At 41.1% G+C, this 18,056-nt stretch overlaps 1 protein-coding gene across 1 annotated transcript; it reads right to left on the bottom strand.

Annotated features, from left to right (window-relative positions):
• Positions 1 to 666: 666 nt before the first annotated feature.
• On the bottom strand, positions 667 to 16,474 carry LOC310829309 (vomeronasal type-2 receptor 26-like). Its single transcript, XM_083707615.1, has 8 exons — positions 16,043 to 16,474; positions 14,863 to 15,068; positions 13,296 to 13,389; positions 12,851 to 12,977; positions 5,887 to 6,747; positions 4,494 to 4,721; positions 2,739 to 2,865; positions 667 to 2,287 (listed from the first exon to the last, which is right to left on the bottom strand). The coding sequence occupies exons 2-8, from the start codon at positions 14,867 to 14,869 to the stop codon at positions 1,386 to 1,388; spliced, it is 2,346 nt and encodes a 781-aa protein (XP_083563741.1). The 5' UTR covers positions 14,870 to 15,068; positions 16,043 to 16,474; the 3' UTR covers positions 667 to 1,385.
• Between the last annotated feature and the right edge of the window lie 1,582 nt (positions 16,475 to 18,056).

Raw genomic sequence — 18,056 nt, 5'->3', positions numbered from 1 at the left:
CTGTATTTCCAGTAATTTCTGTCCTAGAAAAAAATTGAAGACTCCACCTACCCACTTACCCCATAATCACTGAAATAAAAGGGGGTTCACTAAAATGAGGAGAGGAAGCTTTGAGTTTGTCCTGGTTTTTAGGCTTGAAGAGATAGTTTAAACACATCCACCCACAGCACAACCACTATTCTAGGTTAATGTGGATGGCTTCTTCAAACATCAAGGCCCAGTGCCTAGTCAGAAGCTGCCTATTTCCTTTCTCTCTCTTCTCTTTCCCTTTCCCATCCCACCACTTAATTTCTTACGCAAAACTCAAAATAATTCAAAATACTCCACCCATCTGACTGGGTTGCCCCAGCCACTTTCGGTGGCTTCCAGCAATATACAATAATTCATCAAATATTAAAAGTTTCCCTAAACAGGGCTGCCTTCAGATAGTTGTTTATTTCTTTGACATCTGATGGTAGAGCATTCCACAGGGCGAATGTGCTCCTCCCTAAGAAGAGAGACACAAGTGTTCAAGGCAAAGACTGTTAGGGTGGCAAAAATGTTGTTGAACACTCCATTGAGTGTTGGTATCATGCAGCAATTACTGGATGAGCAACAGAAAGAGCTCAGATGTAATGATCTCAGGCAGGCAACAAGCTCCAATAAGAAGTAATTAGACTCTGCAGATTTATGAATATTAATTTACAATTAATATTCAGAGAGCGGCAAAAGCCTGCCATTTCTTGGCTACGAGGTGCTCAATCTGAGTCCCCGCCTCACAAGCAACACGGAGCCCAACAACATCCGGTCCTTCCCCGCCTGTCCTTCTGATGACTCTTAACCCTTTCCTCTTGTCTGCTTCAAAGAGAAGTAGGACAGACTTCATCTGCACTATCTAACGAAGTATACGCTGTTCGCTGCCTTCCCTCTGGTTGCCTAGCAACACGCTCAAGGTAATCTCCTCCTTCATTCCCAGATTGCTCGTTTCCTGTGTCTGTTGCTTTAACAGTGCAACAAGGGGGGTGGGGGGTGGGGTTCTAAATTTGCCCACTCTGGCTGTGCCTGTGTTCTCTCATTCTCGTAGTCAGACCCTACCCCCCATTCGTCTGCCGACATCAGTGCTGAGATGTATAAAATGGTGAATAAAAATTGATTAAATCTCCCTTCTCCACCTTAAGATTTTCACAGCGTTAACTCTTAACAAAATTAAACACATCTATTTCACACAGTGGAATCATGAAGTGGAAAAGTTACTTTCAATTTATTGGCAACACTTTCACAGAGGAAGAAGAAGAAGAAGAAGAAGAAGAAGAAGAAGAAGAAGAAGAAGAAGAAGAAGAAGAAATATTCTACTGTACACACAAAGAAAAGCACAAATTAAAGCAAAGGACAGGTTTCTTATTTCTTTAATTTTTCTTCCTTATTAGCTGTTCCCTATTGTTCATCTCAGGCCTCAGAATGATTATGTAACATTTTGGGGAAAAGATGCAAACCAGCAACCCAATACTGGAGGCTAAGATGGAGAAGATCTCCACAGCTACCATATATTTTCCCTTGGTGCTCAGGTAGGAGGGAATAAAGGACAGCCAAACACTGCAGAAGACCAACATGCTGAAAGTGATAAACTTGGCTTCGTTGAAACTGTCTGGTAACTTCCTGGCGAGGAAAGCCACAACAAAACTTACAGTTGCCAGGCAGCTCATGTAGATGAGGACACAGTAAAACATTGTTACAGACCCTTCATTACATTCTAGTATAATTTCTTCTGTCATTGAGTGCATGTCCACATCTGGGTATGGGGGAGAGGTTGCCAGCCACACAGTACATATCCCTGCTTGAACTATGGAACAGGAAAGGAGAATGGAGTGGCCTAGTCCTTTCCCCACCCATTTCCTCATCCTGGATTCTGGTTTTGTAGCCATGAAGGCCAAAACCACCGTGAAGGTTTTTGCCAGGACACAAGAAACAGCAGTTGAGAAGATGATGCCAAAAGCTGTTTGTCGGAGGAGGCACGTCACCTTCTCAGGTTGGCCAATGAATAGCAAAGCACAAAGGAAACAGAGCAGGAGAGAGATGAGGAGAGTGTAGGTGATGTTTCGGTTGTTTGCAATGACAATGGGTGTGTCATGGTGTTTTATAAATGTACCTAGTACCAGAGCTGTGATCAAGGAAAGGGAAAGAGAGCAGCAGGCTAAACTTATGCCCAAAGGTTCTTCATAGGACAAGAAGCTTATATCCTTGGGTAGACATGCATTCCGGTTCTTGCTTGGATAGTCTTTGTCTGGGCATTTGTTACAGTCATTCATATCTGGGGGGAAATAAAGAAATTAGCTCATATCATATCAGCTTGCTGAAATGTTTACTTTCTGTCTGAGAAGAAACGAAGCTCTGTTTAAATCAAAACACATGTTGAACTCTGTCTGTAATGTGGTATCGTTGAATTCAATCAGTTCAGAGCTATGTGGTATGTAAATGGCACAGCCAGGGCTATTGCTGCTCATGAAATTGGAATGCATCATTCCAGTAGCCTTGGTGCAGTGACAAGCCCCCTCTTGATATGAGTTGAACCACATACCACCCAAGTACTCTCAATGCATAGTCATTCTCATTTGATTAGCATATTTAGACTATCTGAAGGGCAGTGATCACAAAAAGGCAGAATCAGCACCTCTTTTGAACCTTAAACTCAGCCATCATTACAACACCTTTCAATCTGAAGTACTGTGTCTGGATCTATTGAAACTATTTATTTCTCTTACCATCCTGGTTTGCAATCTTCCCCTCTGGACATGGGATGCAATCGTAGCAGCAAGGTGGCTGTCCCTCCTTCACTTTCTTGCTGTATCCCGGAAGACATGTCTCAGTACAGAGAGAAAGAGGCCGAGTCTATTCCGTAAACGAAAGAGCAGAAGGATCAGCAAGAGAACAATGAGTTTGGAAATCTTTATGTTCTTGGTTCTTTCTCTATGTTGCTAAACTGACACAGCATATCAGCAATATGTAATGGCTATACAGAGAGCCATTGCTCCTTTTCTTATTATTCTTATTATTCTTATTATTCTTTCTTATTATTCTTATTATTCTTATTATTCTTATTATTCTTATTATTCTTATTATTCTTATTATTCTTATTATTCTTATTATTATTACTAGCAATGTTTGGAATTATGTGATATTCCATCTATATTGCTCTGGGATGTGTAGTGCCCCATCTGTTCTGCAAAGATTGCTTTATCCATTAAGGTACAGTTTGAAGTTACTCTAGTTTCCCTATTAATTTTGTTATAATTGTTAATGTTGAGTATGCTCTCCACTAGGTAGACAGCTCTAGAACTGTTTTTGGTGCCGGTGGCTATACTTATACTTGGACCCATCAGATGCTGCCTGGGGAAGAGTTCCGAATAGGACATCCAGAGCGGCTGGGAAAACCCATCCAGATTGGTGGGTATTATTATTTTGAGAAATGCGGTATTTGTGTTTTCCAATACAAAAATATTCTGGACAAATACATGAATTGGAATGCAGCTATCTAGTGCCCATGACACTCCTTGGAATGCTGCATCACAATTCTCAGCATGGTAAGAACAATATATACCTTTGAAAACATGTTTTGAGATCACTCTTTTTAAAAGATTGATGCATCCATTCCTAATGCTCTTTTCTTGCTCTTCACACCTTTCTTCTTCTTTCCCTCCTTCACTCTCTCAATCTTCACCACTTCTGCTTCCACCTCTTCCAGTGCCGCCCCCCCCTTAGAAGAAGTCTGCTGTATCTGCTGCTGTCCTCAGTTTCCTTCTCTGGTATTATTATGCCTCCTTTCCCCACCCACTTCATTTCCTCACCTTTCTTGCAAAAAAGACAAAATCCTGGGGGTTATCAATTTGTACATCATATTTCACTCAGTTAAAAACCAGTATTTAATAAGTTTAAAGAAATCCCAATTTCTTTGGTTTATTTTACAATAGTTTTCTTTTTCTATTTAGGATTATGGTTGAAGTCTTCCACTGGAAAATAATAATCCATTTAATCAGTCCGAGTTACCACTTTTCTGCACTGTTTGATGTAAGGTTGCTTCAAGAGCATAATGGTCTTGCAGAAATCCACTTCATAGCTTCATGGTCTTTCAGCACACAAACCCTTTAGCACTGGGGAAATGTACTCAGAGACTCTATTTGACTGAAATAAACCTTCCCTCCTGTATCCAGGCCTTTTCATATGAAAACTAATATTTGACCTGAACCTAATTACCCACATTCAGATGAAGATGTATCTTGTAGTGGGGTATCTGAATGGCTGGGATATTGTTTTGCAATCCCCTTAATAAAAGATTTGCCTTTAATCCATGTGTGACTTCTTCCAGTAAGCTTTTGGTTCATAATCTAGTACCTGGATGCTTTGGCCATAAACCACTCATCAACTTGCAGCTCAAAAGACAGTGAGTAGACCTGTAGGTGGATAATGATTGCTTATTCAATACTGAATCTCTTTTGAATTAGCAAACAATGCAACCCTACCTGGTTAAACCAATTGTGCCATGTGATGGCATCTTCATCAAGGAGTAATGATAGGTTTGGAGGAGCCTGTGGATCTATCCTCCCAACTCTCACTCTGTGCAAACTTTGGTTGGAGAATATAATCCAATTGACAATATCCAAGCTAGATGTTGCCTCTCCATTCTGGTTGATGAAGACCACATCTCCTGCCGTATTGTTAAATGAGATGCTTCTCAGAAAGTTATGGAGCTAGATTGAAAGCAAAAAGACAATTGTTTGGAAAAGTTAAATATGTGTGAGTAGCGAGGTTTCTCTCTCTCCCCCTCCTCTTCCCCGTCGCTGAACATCTCGGAAGACATGGCAGTGGTGTGCGACCACCTGCTCTAAGGAAGAATTTGGTTGGGATGGGATAGAGGGAATGCTGATCATCTCTCTTAACCGTTACCACAGCTTCCTATATATGAATGCAGCAGCACCTCACTGGGCTGTAAGGCTTCCCTCATACAAATGCTTTCTCTTCAAACACAGGACAGTACAGTCAAACCTTGGAATTCGAATGTAATCCATTCTGGAAGGACTTTCAACTTCCAAAACATTTGATTTCCAAGGCGTTGCTTCATATTGGCTCTTTCAATTCGGGTTTGAAAACCGGAACACTTACTTCCTGGTTTTCGACGTTTCAGAGCTGAAATGTTCGGCAACGGAGATGATCTGAAACTGATCTTTGAATGGAATGGGATATCATTGGTCTGCAAAGCTTCCCTCATACAAATGCTTTCTGCTCAAATATGGGGCAGTACCTCAAATATGGGGACACGGGTGGCGCTGTGGATAAAACCTCAGTGCCTAGGACTTGCTGATCGTATGGTCGGCGGTTCGAATCCCCGCGGCGGGGTGAGCTCCTGTCCTTCGGTCCCAGCTCCTGCCCACCTAGCAGTTCGAAAGCACCTCTAAGTGCATGTAGATAAATAGGTACCGCTTTATAGCAGGAAGGTAAACAGCGTTTCTGTGTGCTGCGCTGGTGCTGGCTTGCCAGAGCAGCTTTGTCATGCAAGCCACATGACCTGGAAGTGTCTCCGGACAGCGCTGGTCCCCGGCCTCTTAAGTGAGATGGGTGCACAACCCTAGAGTCAGACACGACTGGCCCGTACGGGCAGGGGTACCTTTACCTACCTGCTCAAGGAAGGACACGAACATCATTTCCCTTTCCTATAGGGCCTACTGTCATTTGCAAGCAGCAGAATATGTGGGGAATCATCTAGGATACTATCATATCAGTGCGACCTCCTACTCTGTCTGCAGAATTATAAATTCAGTTCTGGGTTTTCTTCCTAATACACCTGCGCTAATGTTTGAACCCATACAGTGTCAGAAAGTAACAGGGCTTTGCCAGTTGAGGATGTTCAGCCATAACCTGCCAAAACTGTTGATTCAGATTCTTCCCTCTCTGTCCGTACGCCATTCTTCTATGTCTGAGTCTGGATGTGGACATGGCATGTAAAGCATGGGCCATGGTGTAGACAGCACTGTGGATACTGTAACTGTGGCCTGTCATGCTCATTTCAAAAAGTGATCCGGGAAGGCTTTCCAGCTTCTCTTCTCCGGTGCAAATATTCCCCTCCACCTTGCCTGCAGCGATATCTGGGAGTACACATTCAAAGGTCTGTTGCCAGAAGTCCCTGATAAAACCGTCCCCATCTGTGCTGGAAGGGTTTCTGTACACAACATACTGGTGAAATCCTGGTGGGTTTCTGAAGTGAATTTCAAAGGATATAGCACCATTGAATACTCCTGAATCCCAGTTCCTTTGAAAGACAAATGAAGCGAACTCAACCTGTGCTGTTATTATCCATACTTTACTTTCTACATTCTTTGTCATGTCATCATGATCTGAAAAGTATGAAAGCAATCTTAAAGATGCCATGGAATAAGATTCTCCAGAGGCAATCACTACGTTAGCTTTGCTGCTAAAAATTTTCTCGTTTATCATTGCCCCCTGACGTAGCATGTCAGCAACTTCAGAAATAAAACTAAAATTGGGCATCCTTCCTAGGAATGCAAAGCAGACACCACTCTTAGTAAACATTGGGGAAATGGTTTGCACAAATCTTTCTCCATTCTCATTGTCTGTTGCAATGACTCCAATCCATGTCCACCTGAAATGCAGAAGCAAAGAGAGAATTCCCTCATACTGAAGGGCTTCTGAGGCTGCCATCTGGTAGAAGGGAAGCCCTGGGCTTTTATCATTCATCACCGGAGCAGAGCCATAAATGAGCTAAAAAGTAAATGGAGGAAGAGAAGAGACAAAGTAATATTTGTAGCGTTCTTTCAAACTATTCATATACATTATGTGGCAAATCCTGTTAGTCAGATATGCCCTTTGCCTCCCACCAGGGGTTGCATGCCCTCTCTCATTCATACAAAAATACACACACAGATGGCCTGAAAATTGGGGACATCTCCCATTTCTGTTTGTTAAACATTTCTTTTCTTTTTATTTTTTTTTAAACTTATGCATACTTGCAAAATTTGGCAGCATCTTGTATGATGGACAAAAATGATTGGAGGGACGCACCATGCCCTAAACAGAGGATTGCCTAACACTGCATTAGACATTATTTACTGTAGTCATGTCAGAATTGCAACTTGGGTCAGATACACATTCCTTCTCTGGAACTTCTTTCGTATTCATGATGCACATACCCCAAGACACAGCAGAACTGCCATTTCTCCCTCTTCTTTTTTTTTGAGACTTCTCAGACATCATTTATGAACATTTATTTCACTTTGGAACCAGCAGCTCAGCACTATTATTGTTTTCCTGCATAACTGGATTATATCTGCAATTTGTCATACCTTCAGAGTGTGTTTAATTTGAAAGTGCTCTTCCCCTAAACATACACATATTGTGTGTGGAGCCATGGCTGGTGAGGGAGAAGCCCACTCTCCCACCAGTGGCCTCTGGGATGTCCTTGATGTGTGTGTAAGAGATTGGGGGTACCACATATTTTTTCTGGTATTGCAGCCTTTCTTTCCCCTTATTCAGGTAATTTTATTTTATTTTAATTCTGTACCACCTTTACTTTCCAAAGAACTGATTCTGCTTCCGCAAAAAACAAACAAAACAAACAAAAACAATTTCATCCTCGCCCTAAACTGGTAATACACCCTGAACAGGTGCTGTGAAATCATCCTCTTTATCTATGCAAGCTAATTTAGGTATTGTACATAGGTGTCCTACCTGTGGAATCTTATAGATATCCAAAACAGTTGCCACATAAGAGGAGATTTCAGAATCAAGTCCCCCAATGACGCCTCCCAGATTATTTTCAACATCACATATATAGTTAGGAACAAATTTCTCCATCCTGGATAAAAGCAGCAGTGTGGCGAGATATGTGCTCCTTGCATTGATATAGCTGTCATATAAGTGGAGGCCCAAGGTGATATTGGGTAAGATGTGAGGGTCTTCATTGATCTCCTTGACTGCAAATGCCAAGGCCACGATGTGCTGGTAAAGCTTAGGCACCACCCTAGAATGAGAGTTGCAAATGGCAATAGAAGGAACAGATATATCTTTTTACATATCAACACTGTAGTTATTCATATCGAATTCAGTGGAGTTAACTCCCTGTCCATTCCACTGCTGAACAGTTCTTACTGTATAATCGGCCAGTTCTTCCTGATGTTTAGACAGAATCTCCTCTCTTGCAACTTGAATCCATTGGTTTGGGTCCTTCCCTCTGGAGCAAGAGAAAACAAGCTTGCACCATCTTCCTGGTGACAGCCCTTGAGATAATTGAAAATAGCTATCCTACATCCACTCAGTCTTCTATTTTCATAGCTAAACATACCCAACCCCCTCATAATTTTGGCTTCCAGACCCTTGACCATATGTGTCATCCTTCTCTGCACATGTTGCAGCTTGTCAGTTTCCTTCTTAAATAGTGCTGTACACAACTGAGCACAGTACACTGGGTGTGGTCTGAGAATGGTCTGAGAATAGAGCTGCTCTATTACTTCTTTTGATTGGGGCACTATACCTCTGTTGATGCAGACACCTTTTCACATGTACTACTGGCATGCCGGGTGTTCCCTGTCTTAGATTTGTGCAGCTGGTAATTCTTGCCTAATTGCAGAACCTGACATTTGTCCTTGCTGAAACTCATTTGTGATTCACAGAATTCTATGTTTCATAATATGTACCATCATTTTGAAACAAATATTAGCCTAAGATCAGAAAATGAAATAATATGAGCATTCAGGTTCAGAACAGGTGTTTTTTTTAATTCACTCTCACTAACACTCCTGTTCAGATAAAGTCTATCAAAAATGGCTTTTCAAAAGGGCTACCTCAGAATTACAAATATATACACATTTCAATACATTTATATTCATTTCCCTATCAAGAAATGGGAGATTCTACAGTATTCTCTTAATTCACAAGAGATTCCTATGCATTTTTACATCAGCATATGTCCCAGGGTAAATGGGGATAAGTTTGTAGCCACAGCCATTATTCTGAGGCTGCATCTCTAGGTTTGATCATTCCTGTGCTGTAATAAATGAGTGGCTTAGTTCTTACACAAGCTCTTCAGGCAGCGCTGGTGGGGGTTCCTCAGTGAATGTTGCTGGAGAGGAGATGAAGCCACCATGGGAAACAATGCCACCAATGATGAAATCTCCTGGCTGATGATACGTGTGAAGTGGACGGTGTGGACTTTGGAGCTTGCATTTTGCTATTTGAGCCTGACATACATTGTAAGAAAGCAGTTCCAGCAACAATAACACTAAGACCACCATTCTCAGTATGACGGCAACTGTTTGTTCTATGCAGAAACCATGTTTTCTCTTCTCCAAGATGAAAAATGTCTCATTTAAATGGTAGTTTATTTTCCCAAAACGACGCAATCTGGGAGTATCCAAAATCAGACTCAAATTACAGCTGTGTTAATTATCAAGCAGGGATGTAGTTATTCACCCAATGCTAAGAATTCCCTCTGGAATTGCTGAAGAAAATGTGTTTGTCACCTATTCAGAACTGTTATTTTTATTACCCTTTCATTAGATAATAAAAGACCAGTGGTGCATTGATGAAGTTAGAAGTTAGAAGCACATTACAGAAGACCTTGTAACCAACTGAATTTTCAAAATATAATAATAATAATAATAATAATAATAATAATAATAATAATAATAATATCTTTATTGTCATTGCCCCCTCTCAGGGACAACGAAATTACTTGGCTGCTCCATCCACCCAGATAGGGCACTCCACTCAAAATCAGAACAACTATAAAAACACTAATTAAAACAATATAATATAACACAGCAAGGAAGATTAGATGACTTTCAAAGTCCAGGTTTCCCATTCAGGGCCGAGATTGCTCTGGAGAAGAAGCTGTTCTTGAGACGGCTCGTTCTTGTCATCATCGTCCTGTATCTCCGTCCCGGCGGCAGGAGCTCGAAGAGACAGTGACCAGGATGCGATGGATCTTTTACTATGTCCAGTGCCTTCCTATGGCATCTTGTGGTATAAATCTGCTCTAAGGTGGAGAGTGGGCAGCCAACAATGCTCTCTGCTGCCTTAACAACTCTGCACAACGCCATCCTGTCCTGGGTAGTACAGCTTCCGTACCACACACATAAGCCATAAGTGAGCACACTCTCAATGGCACAGTGATAGAAGGCAAGCAGCAGTTTCTGCGGAAGATGGTTTTTCCTTAGGATTCTTAAAAAGTACAGTCTCTGCTGCGCCTTCTTCACAAGCCCCCTTGTGTTGACACTCCAGGACAGATCCTCTTGTAATTCAATACCCAAAAATCTGAACGTTGTTACCCTCTCCACACAGACCCCATCAATCAGAAGTGGCTGGACATTGCTCTTCTGTCTCCTGAAGTCCACCACAAGCTCCTTTGTCTTCCTTGTATTTATGAACAAGTTGTATGTAATCATGTATGTAATATGTAATCATCACCTTGGAATTAGGGTCCCTTCCAGCTCTATGAGTCTAGGTAACATGAGCCACTGCTTCCCTTAATAACGGTACTGTGCAAGAGGAAAGTCCAGGGATAACAGCTACATGGACTGCTCTATGGGATTTTGGGGGGAGTTTTGTTGGATTGAGGCAAAATGAATACAAGGGGATTCAGTCCAGCTATGATTTGCTACATCAAATAGACTTGTTCATGCTTTATTTCTTTCTTATTGTAAGCTGTCCCCTGCTGTTTAACTCTGGCCTCAGCAAAATGATATAACATTTGGGGAAGAAGATGCAGCCCAGTAATCCAAAACTAGAGGCCAAAATAGAAAAGATCTCCACAGCCACCATGTACTTTCCCTTGGTACTCAGGTAGGTCGGAACAAAGGACAGCCACACACTGCAAAAGACCAACATGCTGAAGGTGATGAACTTGGCTTCATTAAAACTGTCTGGTAACTTCCTTGCTAGGAAAGCCACAGTGAAACTGACAAGGGCCAGCATTCCCATGAAGCCTAGGACACAGTAGAACATGGTGACTGATCCTTCATTACATTCCAGTACAATTTCTTTAGTCATTGAGTGGTTGTCTAAATCAGGGAGTGGGGGAGCAACTATCAGCCAGGCACTACACATCATCATTTGAATGAGGAAACTGAAAAGAACAATGGAGATGGCCAGATGTTTCCCCACCCATCTCCTCATTCTGGAGCCTGGCTTGGTAGCCATGAAAGCTAGAAGCACTATAGTTGTTTTTGCTAAGATGCAAGACACTGCTACTGAGAAGATCACTGCAAAAGCAGTTTGTTGAAGGAGACAGGTTATTTTTGTGGGCTGGCCAATGAATAGTAAAGGACAAAGGAAGGAGAGAACGAGGGCTAGTAGGAGAACATAGGTGAGGCTCCGATTGTTGGCTTTGACTATGGGAGTTTCTTTGTGCTTGATGAAGATCCTAAGCACCAAAGTTGTAGTGAAGGTCAATAAAAGAGCAAGTGTGACGAAACTGATCCCCAGAGGCTCATTGTAAGTCAGGAAGCTTATTTCTTTTGGAAGACATATATCTTTGCCAATATTTGGATACTGATCTTCTGAACATTGAAAACAATCATCCATGTCTGAAATCAAATATGAAAAATAAACATAAAAGGCTATCTAAATATGGTTTTCTGTTCCTGAATAAGGGTAGTGAACTTGAAATATCAAAAGTTGATTTTGCAGTAAGAATAATAGGAAGTTCTACCTCCTGCATAATCTGAGTTCAGTGGCATTAGCGGCCTGCTTTCTCATGTGTTCCAAGCAAATCCAGAAATATAAACAAATCTCAGCCATCCTGCTAGCGGCTGAAGATATCAGAGGCCTCTGTGTCTATTGATTTGTGTGTTTGAGGCTGGGGTTTACACAGTCTTTTTGTTTCAGCTATTCCAACCCACTAATATTCTTATGCCCTATGAATTTTTCCTATACAGTGGTACCTCGTAATGTGAATGGGATCTGTTCCGGAGCCCCATTCGCATGCCAAATAGTACGCGAGATGCGACGGCGCATCTGTGTGTGCATGGGTCGCATTTCGCCACTTCCGTGCATGCACGTGACGTAATTTTTAGCGTCTGTGCATGCGGGAGCAGCGAAACCCGGAAGTAACACGATCCATTACCTCCGGGTTGCAGTGGAGCGCAACTAGAATGCGCTCAACCCGAAGCACATTCAACTCAAGGTATGACTGTATTTTGTTCAGCCACCCAAGTTACCTCATGTGAAATATGTGGAAGACAGCCCTGGATCGTTTGACCCTTTTATTATTTCTATTTTCCCTCCTATAGTAACTACACAAGACACTCTCTGTTTAAAGTTTAAAGAACAAATAACTTTGACTTAGTATTCTTGCAGTTGCAGATTATTATGTTAAATGCCAGTAGGAACTACTTAAATTGCTAATAGCTTTTACATAGATTAAACTGTTACAGACTGTAACAGTTTGATCTATGTAAAATAAGATAATAAGAAAATTGTCCAGTAGCAGCTTAGAAACCAACTAAGTTAGTTCAGGGTATAAGCTTTTGTGTGCATGCACACTTCTTCAGATATCTCTTAGGCAGACAGCAGCAGCACACAACAAACCTCCTGTTCTAACTGTTAAGACCGTTCAACTAACTGCCATAACTGCCACAGAGTGTATGGCATCACAGAGTTCAACAGTTCTTGCCATTAACTATTTACATATGCTTTGTGGATGCTAACATTTCACAATTTCGAATGTTAGAGCAATTAGTTTAAGCATTTAAAAGGCTGATGGGAGCAAGCTGGATTGTAGCCGATCTATTTATAAAATAAATGGTATCCATCTGTTAAATAGGTGGCAACTGTTAAGCAGAACACATCTACATATGACATTCCTTACCTTTCTGGTTTGAAATCTTCCCTTCTGGACATGGAAAGCAATCATAGCAGCAAAATGCCTTCCCTTCTTTTTTAGCTCTTCTATAACCTGAACTGCAGTGATCATTGCATATGGAAATGGGACACATCTGTTAGTAAATGATAAAATAGTTTTTTTTTAAATCCAAAAATAAGTTGTGGGGCTTTTATTTGGGTTGATACTGTCATAAGGAAATATAATGAATTCTTGAGTGTGCATCATATTTATGTGGTGAACGTCCCTATAACTGGAGTCCTTTACCCACATCAAGAAAACATGAGACAAAATACACATTATGACAGTGTTGTTTGAACTCCATACATTTGTCTTTAGCATTCTAACATCCACTTCAAAATCTGGAGGCAATGTGACTTTTTAAACACTGAGGAAATTATTTAATAGATCCCAAAATGTGCACAGTCACTACCTGTTTAAACTGGTTGGGCCATACGATGGCATCCTCATTAATGATGAGGACATTGTCCTGGTAAACCATTGGGTTAATCTTTCCAACTTTGACCCTGAGGAAGGAGTGGTTTGGAAATGTGATCCAGTTTATAATATCAAATCCAGCAATTATTTCCCCATGTTGATCAAAGGAAACTGTTTCCTCCACACAGTTGTTAAAAGAAATACTTCTGAGAACATGATGGAGCTAATTTATCAGGGGGAGAAATAGAAGGCTGTACTTAAAAGTTGCAAAGGACGCAAATGCACATCAAGGTTATAATCTATCAGACATGAAGATTTTGGATTATGTTTCCTTGAAAGGAATCCTAGTAGAAATGATAGTAAATGACCTAAAATGTCAGGAGATGTGTTTCCCCCACCACAATGCCCCTAAGATAGTGCTTGACATATACCCTTCTAAGTAAAGGTAAAGGTAAAGGTAAGGACACCTGGATGGTTAAGTAAAACTTGACTATGTGGTGCGGCGCTCATCTCGCTTCAGGCCAAGGGAGCCGGTCTTTGTCCACAAACAGCTTTTGGGGTCGTGGCCAGCATGATTAAAGTGCTTGTGGCACAACAGGACACGGTGATGAGTGATAGGACACATGGAAACACTGTTTACCTTCCTACCACAGCAGTACCTATTTATTTACTTGCGCTGGTATGCTTTTGAGCTGCTAGGTTGGCAGGAGCTGGGACTGAGGAACAGGAGCTCACCTGTTACATGGATTCAAACTGCTGTCCTTACAATTGGCAAACCCAAGAAAACCCGTGGTTTAGACGACAGCCCCACCTGCTCCCTTGTTCCAAATACAGCACAGTGGAGAAACTTTGGCATCTATGAAAATGTGCTTTCACCTTTGTGTTTCCAGTAATCCCTCCTCTAGAAAAAAATGGAAGAATCCACACCTACCCACTTACCCCATAATCAATGAAATAAAAGGGGGCTGACTAAAATGGGGAGAGGAAGCTTTGAGTTTGTCCTGGCTTTTAGGCTTGAAGAGACAGTTTAAACACATCCACCCCCAGCACAACCACCATTCTAGGCTAATCTGGAATGGCTTCTTCAAACTCCAAGGCCCAGTGCCTAGTCAGAAGCTGCCCATTTCCTTTCTCTCTCCCCCTTTCCCATTCCACCACTTGATTCCTTATGCCACATTTCAAGAGGTAAAAATCTGGACGAAAGAGTTGTTGAACTTTTTTAGGGCAATTGCCCGATAGACCCTACACCGTCCGATAGCCAACCACTCCAGAGCCAGAGCCAGAGCTCAAGCTTAAGCTTAGGTCACCCTAAACCAGAGCTGCTCCCCCACATTATTTTTTTAAAAAATAAAACCCAAAATGAACTGGAGAAAGGAAATGATACTTTTTCCTAGCTCTCACATCAGGTCTTTCCTCCCTTTTTCTACCATAGAGAAGAAATTGCCATAAAATCAGTGAATAGTTGCTAAAGGTCTTGGATGGAGATGCATGCAATGGGAAGTTTTTGCACCTACAAATATGGGAGTATACCTCAATCTCTAAAATCATGAGCAGGACATTACCTGCCATGGTTGTAGGTCCAATCTCACTCCATCTGCCATTGCTCTGTGTTTGACTTGGGCTGAATGTCTTGTACTGAATGCATGTGCCACTGCATAGACCGCATTGTAGATGCTGTAGCTATTTCCTGTCATAGACATTTCAAAAACAGATGAGGGAAGGGTCTCTAGCTTCTCCTCCCCAGTGCAGACTTTCTTGTTAATCTTGTCTACAAAAGAATTGGGGTATGTACAGCTGAATGATTCTTCCCAGAAGTCCTTTATGAAACCATCATTGTTTTCTGAGTAAGGGTTCCTATGCTGAATAAATTTATGGAATCCTGACACCTCCTTTGAGTGAATTGCAAGAGATACAGCACCATGGAGGAAATTTATGTCTGAACTTCTTTGGAACGGAAATGATGTGAAATCCATCTGAGCTGTCATAATCCAGACTTTTGTCTGGATGTTCATTGATATATTTGCAAAGTGTAAAAGCTGGTGCATTGATCTCATTGCCATTATACTCTGAATTTCTCCATATACAACCACAACTTTGGCAGTGCTTTCCATAACAACTTTGATAGATTTCAAGCCCTCTTCTAGCATGTCACCAAAATCACTGGAAGAAGTTTGTTTGGGGAATTTCTCTATGAAGTCAAAGCAGATGCCCTTTTTGGAAAACAATGGGAACATGTCCTCTTTAAACTTCTCTATAGTGTCATCATCCTGAGAAAGCATCCCAATCCATGTCCATGCAAAATGCAACAGTAAGTGGAGAATCCCTTTATATAGGTGGTTCACATTTGGGAACATTTGGTAGAAGAAAATCCCTTCAGTTTTTTTATTCATGACTGGAGCAGAGCCATATATGAGCTAAATAATATTTCAAAAATGTTAAAGGATATGAGAGAGAGTGATTTGGGTTAGATCTGAAAAACTGTGATTACATCTGAACATCAATTTATATCCACTCCTAATTTGAGTTTGCAAATGTGATGCAGGCTTAGAAAATATGTCTAATAAGCACGATAACAAGGTGCAGCCAGCTGTGGTTGTTTACTCAAAACACACCTCAGTCATGGCAGTCTTCCTGCCACTCTTTCCTCCCCACTTTTGTTCTTTTGCATCTTCAAGACAAATAGATTTAGTGGTATCAACCTTACTACAAGGAGAAACACAGATTACAAAGAGCATCACATACCTGTCAACATGTAGAGGGGCCGGGAGCTTGGACGTCTCCTTCCATCAGCCCGTGCTCTGACATAAATCAGTGGCCCGGACTTCAGAAGCCAGGGCATGCAATTAGCAGAGTGTACTGTGCACACAGAAGTAGGCGGGAGGCGTATGATGTCAAGAAAAGAGCTGAGTGCTTCTATTCTGGCCCTGCTTTCTACTGATGTTCTGGTGCTTATTCATTGTGACAAAATCAAGAACGGTATGAAATTCTGCATATGTGCCTTGTGCCATCCTCTCATCATCAGGAATCTGGCCTATGACATACTTGCCTCAAAGTTTACCCAGTGAGATTAAGTTCATGTCACTGTGCAAATATATGTAGAATCAGCTGTGGAAGACAATCTCCAACCTTTCATTGAAATAATATTGTTCAAAAATGCGACAGTATTTCTATAAGTGAAGTTATGCATTATTTTTTTTTGTATTCCACCCAGGATACATGAATGCTGCTTTACATTAGTTTAACAGCTTGTATAGAATGCATTGAATGCACATCTACTTATTCTTACCTCGCCAAGCTAAAGGTACACACATTTTATGTGAGGGGAATTTCCTATGTTGGGAATTCTCTTTAGATTCAAATGAGCTTGGCAGATATCTTGGAATGGAGTATAGCTATGGGTTTCAATACATTAAATTGTGTTAAACTCTCACTTTGCATACTACAGATCTGTAGTGGGAAACCTCTGTTCTACCAAGCCTTGGAGATTGGCCCAACATGCCATCTTGGACAAGCCATAAGCATATTTCCAAGGTTTCACGTTATAGACTATATCAGGGATGGGAAAGTTCAAGAAACTGCTTGAAACCACAAGGTAAGTATCAGATGACCGACATATGGGCACCTCTGTCCCTCTGAAGGTGGTGTATGGAATGGGGTAACTCAAGGTGTAACCCACCAGCTAGATCCTCCTCTCTATCCCCACTATGTATTTGTGATGCATACAAAAAATTGTAAAAGTATCATTAGCACACATGTGAACCTATTGAGCTTACTGTAGATTGCATGGACAATCAGTTTGTCAGAGAGAATGCTAGAGTGATTGTATGAAAAGCACTTTACTATGTTCAAAATGTTGGGAAAGAGACACATCCAAACACCTTCTTGTAAAACAGATATTGGCTGGGAGAAGGATGAATCTGTAAAACTGTCCATGCAATTGAAAGTACTTTTCTGGTGTCCTGATAGTACATAGATCAGCTCTACAATCTTGTCTCTTCAGCTTTACGTATTAAACAGGAATATTAGAAGACAAAATGTAGCACAATAGCATAATGTCTGAAATGCAAGAGAAGTTCAAATGGTTTCTTAAACATGCGTATTTATGTTCCACATATAAATCTTACTTGTGGTATCTTGTAGGTAGACAGGATGGGTGCCATATGAAGACATACATTTGAGTTAGGTCCCCCAATGACTGCTATTGGAGTGCTTTCAGCATCACATTTATAGTTAGGGATAACCTTGACGCTTCTTGAGAGAAGCTCTATTGAAGCTTGAAAGGTCCACTTTTCACTAAAATGGCTGTTATACATGTGGAATCCAAGAGTAGCATTGGGCAAGACCCAGGGATTACCATTGATCTCCTTTACAGCAAATGCCAAGGCCAGGATGTGTTGATAGAGCTGAGTCATCATCCTGTATTGAGAGTTGAAGGGTACACCATAATATATTGTCATAGGAGTAGACTTGGGGTGCATAATAATAATAATAGTAATAATAATTTTTATTTATACTCCGCACATCTGGCTAGGTTGCCACAGCCACTCTGAGTGGCTTCCAACACATGAAAACATAATAAAACATCAAACATTAATAGTAACAATCTGATCCAATATAAAAGTCACAATAACTTTAAAATAAACAATTTACATCAAGCAATGCAACAATCCGTCATCTAATAGTAAACAGTAAATTAAACACCAGCGAATAATAATTAAACAGTTCACACTTATCAATCTATAATAATATAATTAAC

Source organism: Podarcis gaigeae (assembly GCF_964106915.1).
Source record: "Podarcis gaigeae genome assembly, chromosome: 13".
NCBI lineage: Eukaryota > Metazoa > Chordata > Lepidosauria > Squamata > Lacertidae > Podarcis > Podarcis gaigeae.
This window is presented reverse-complemented; position numbering and strand designations above follow the sequence as displayed.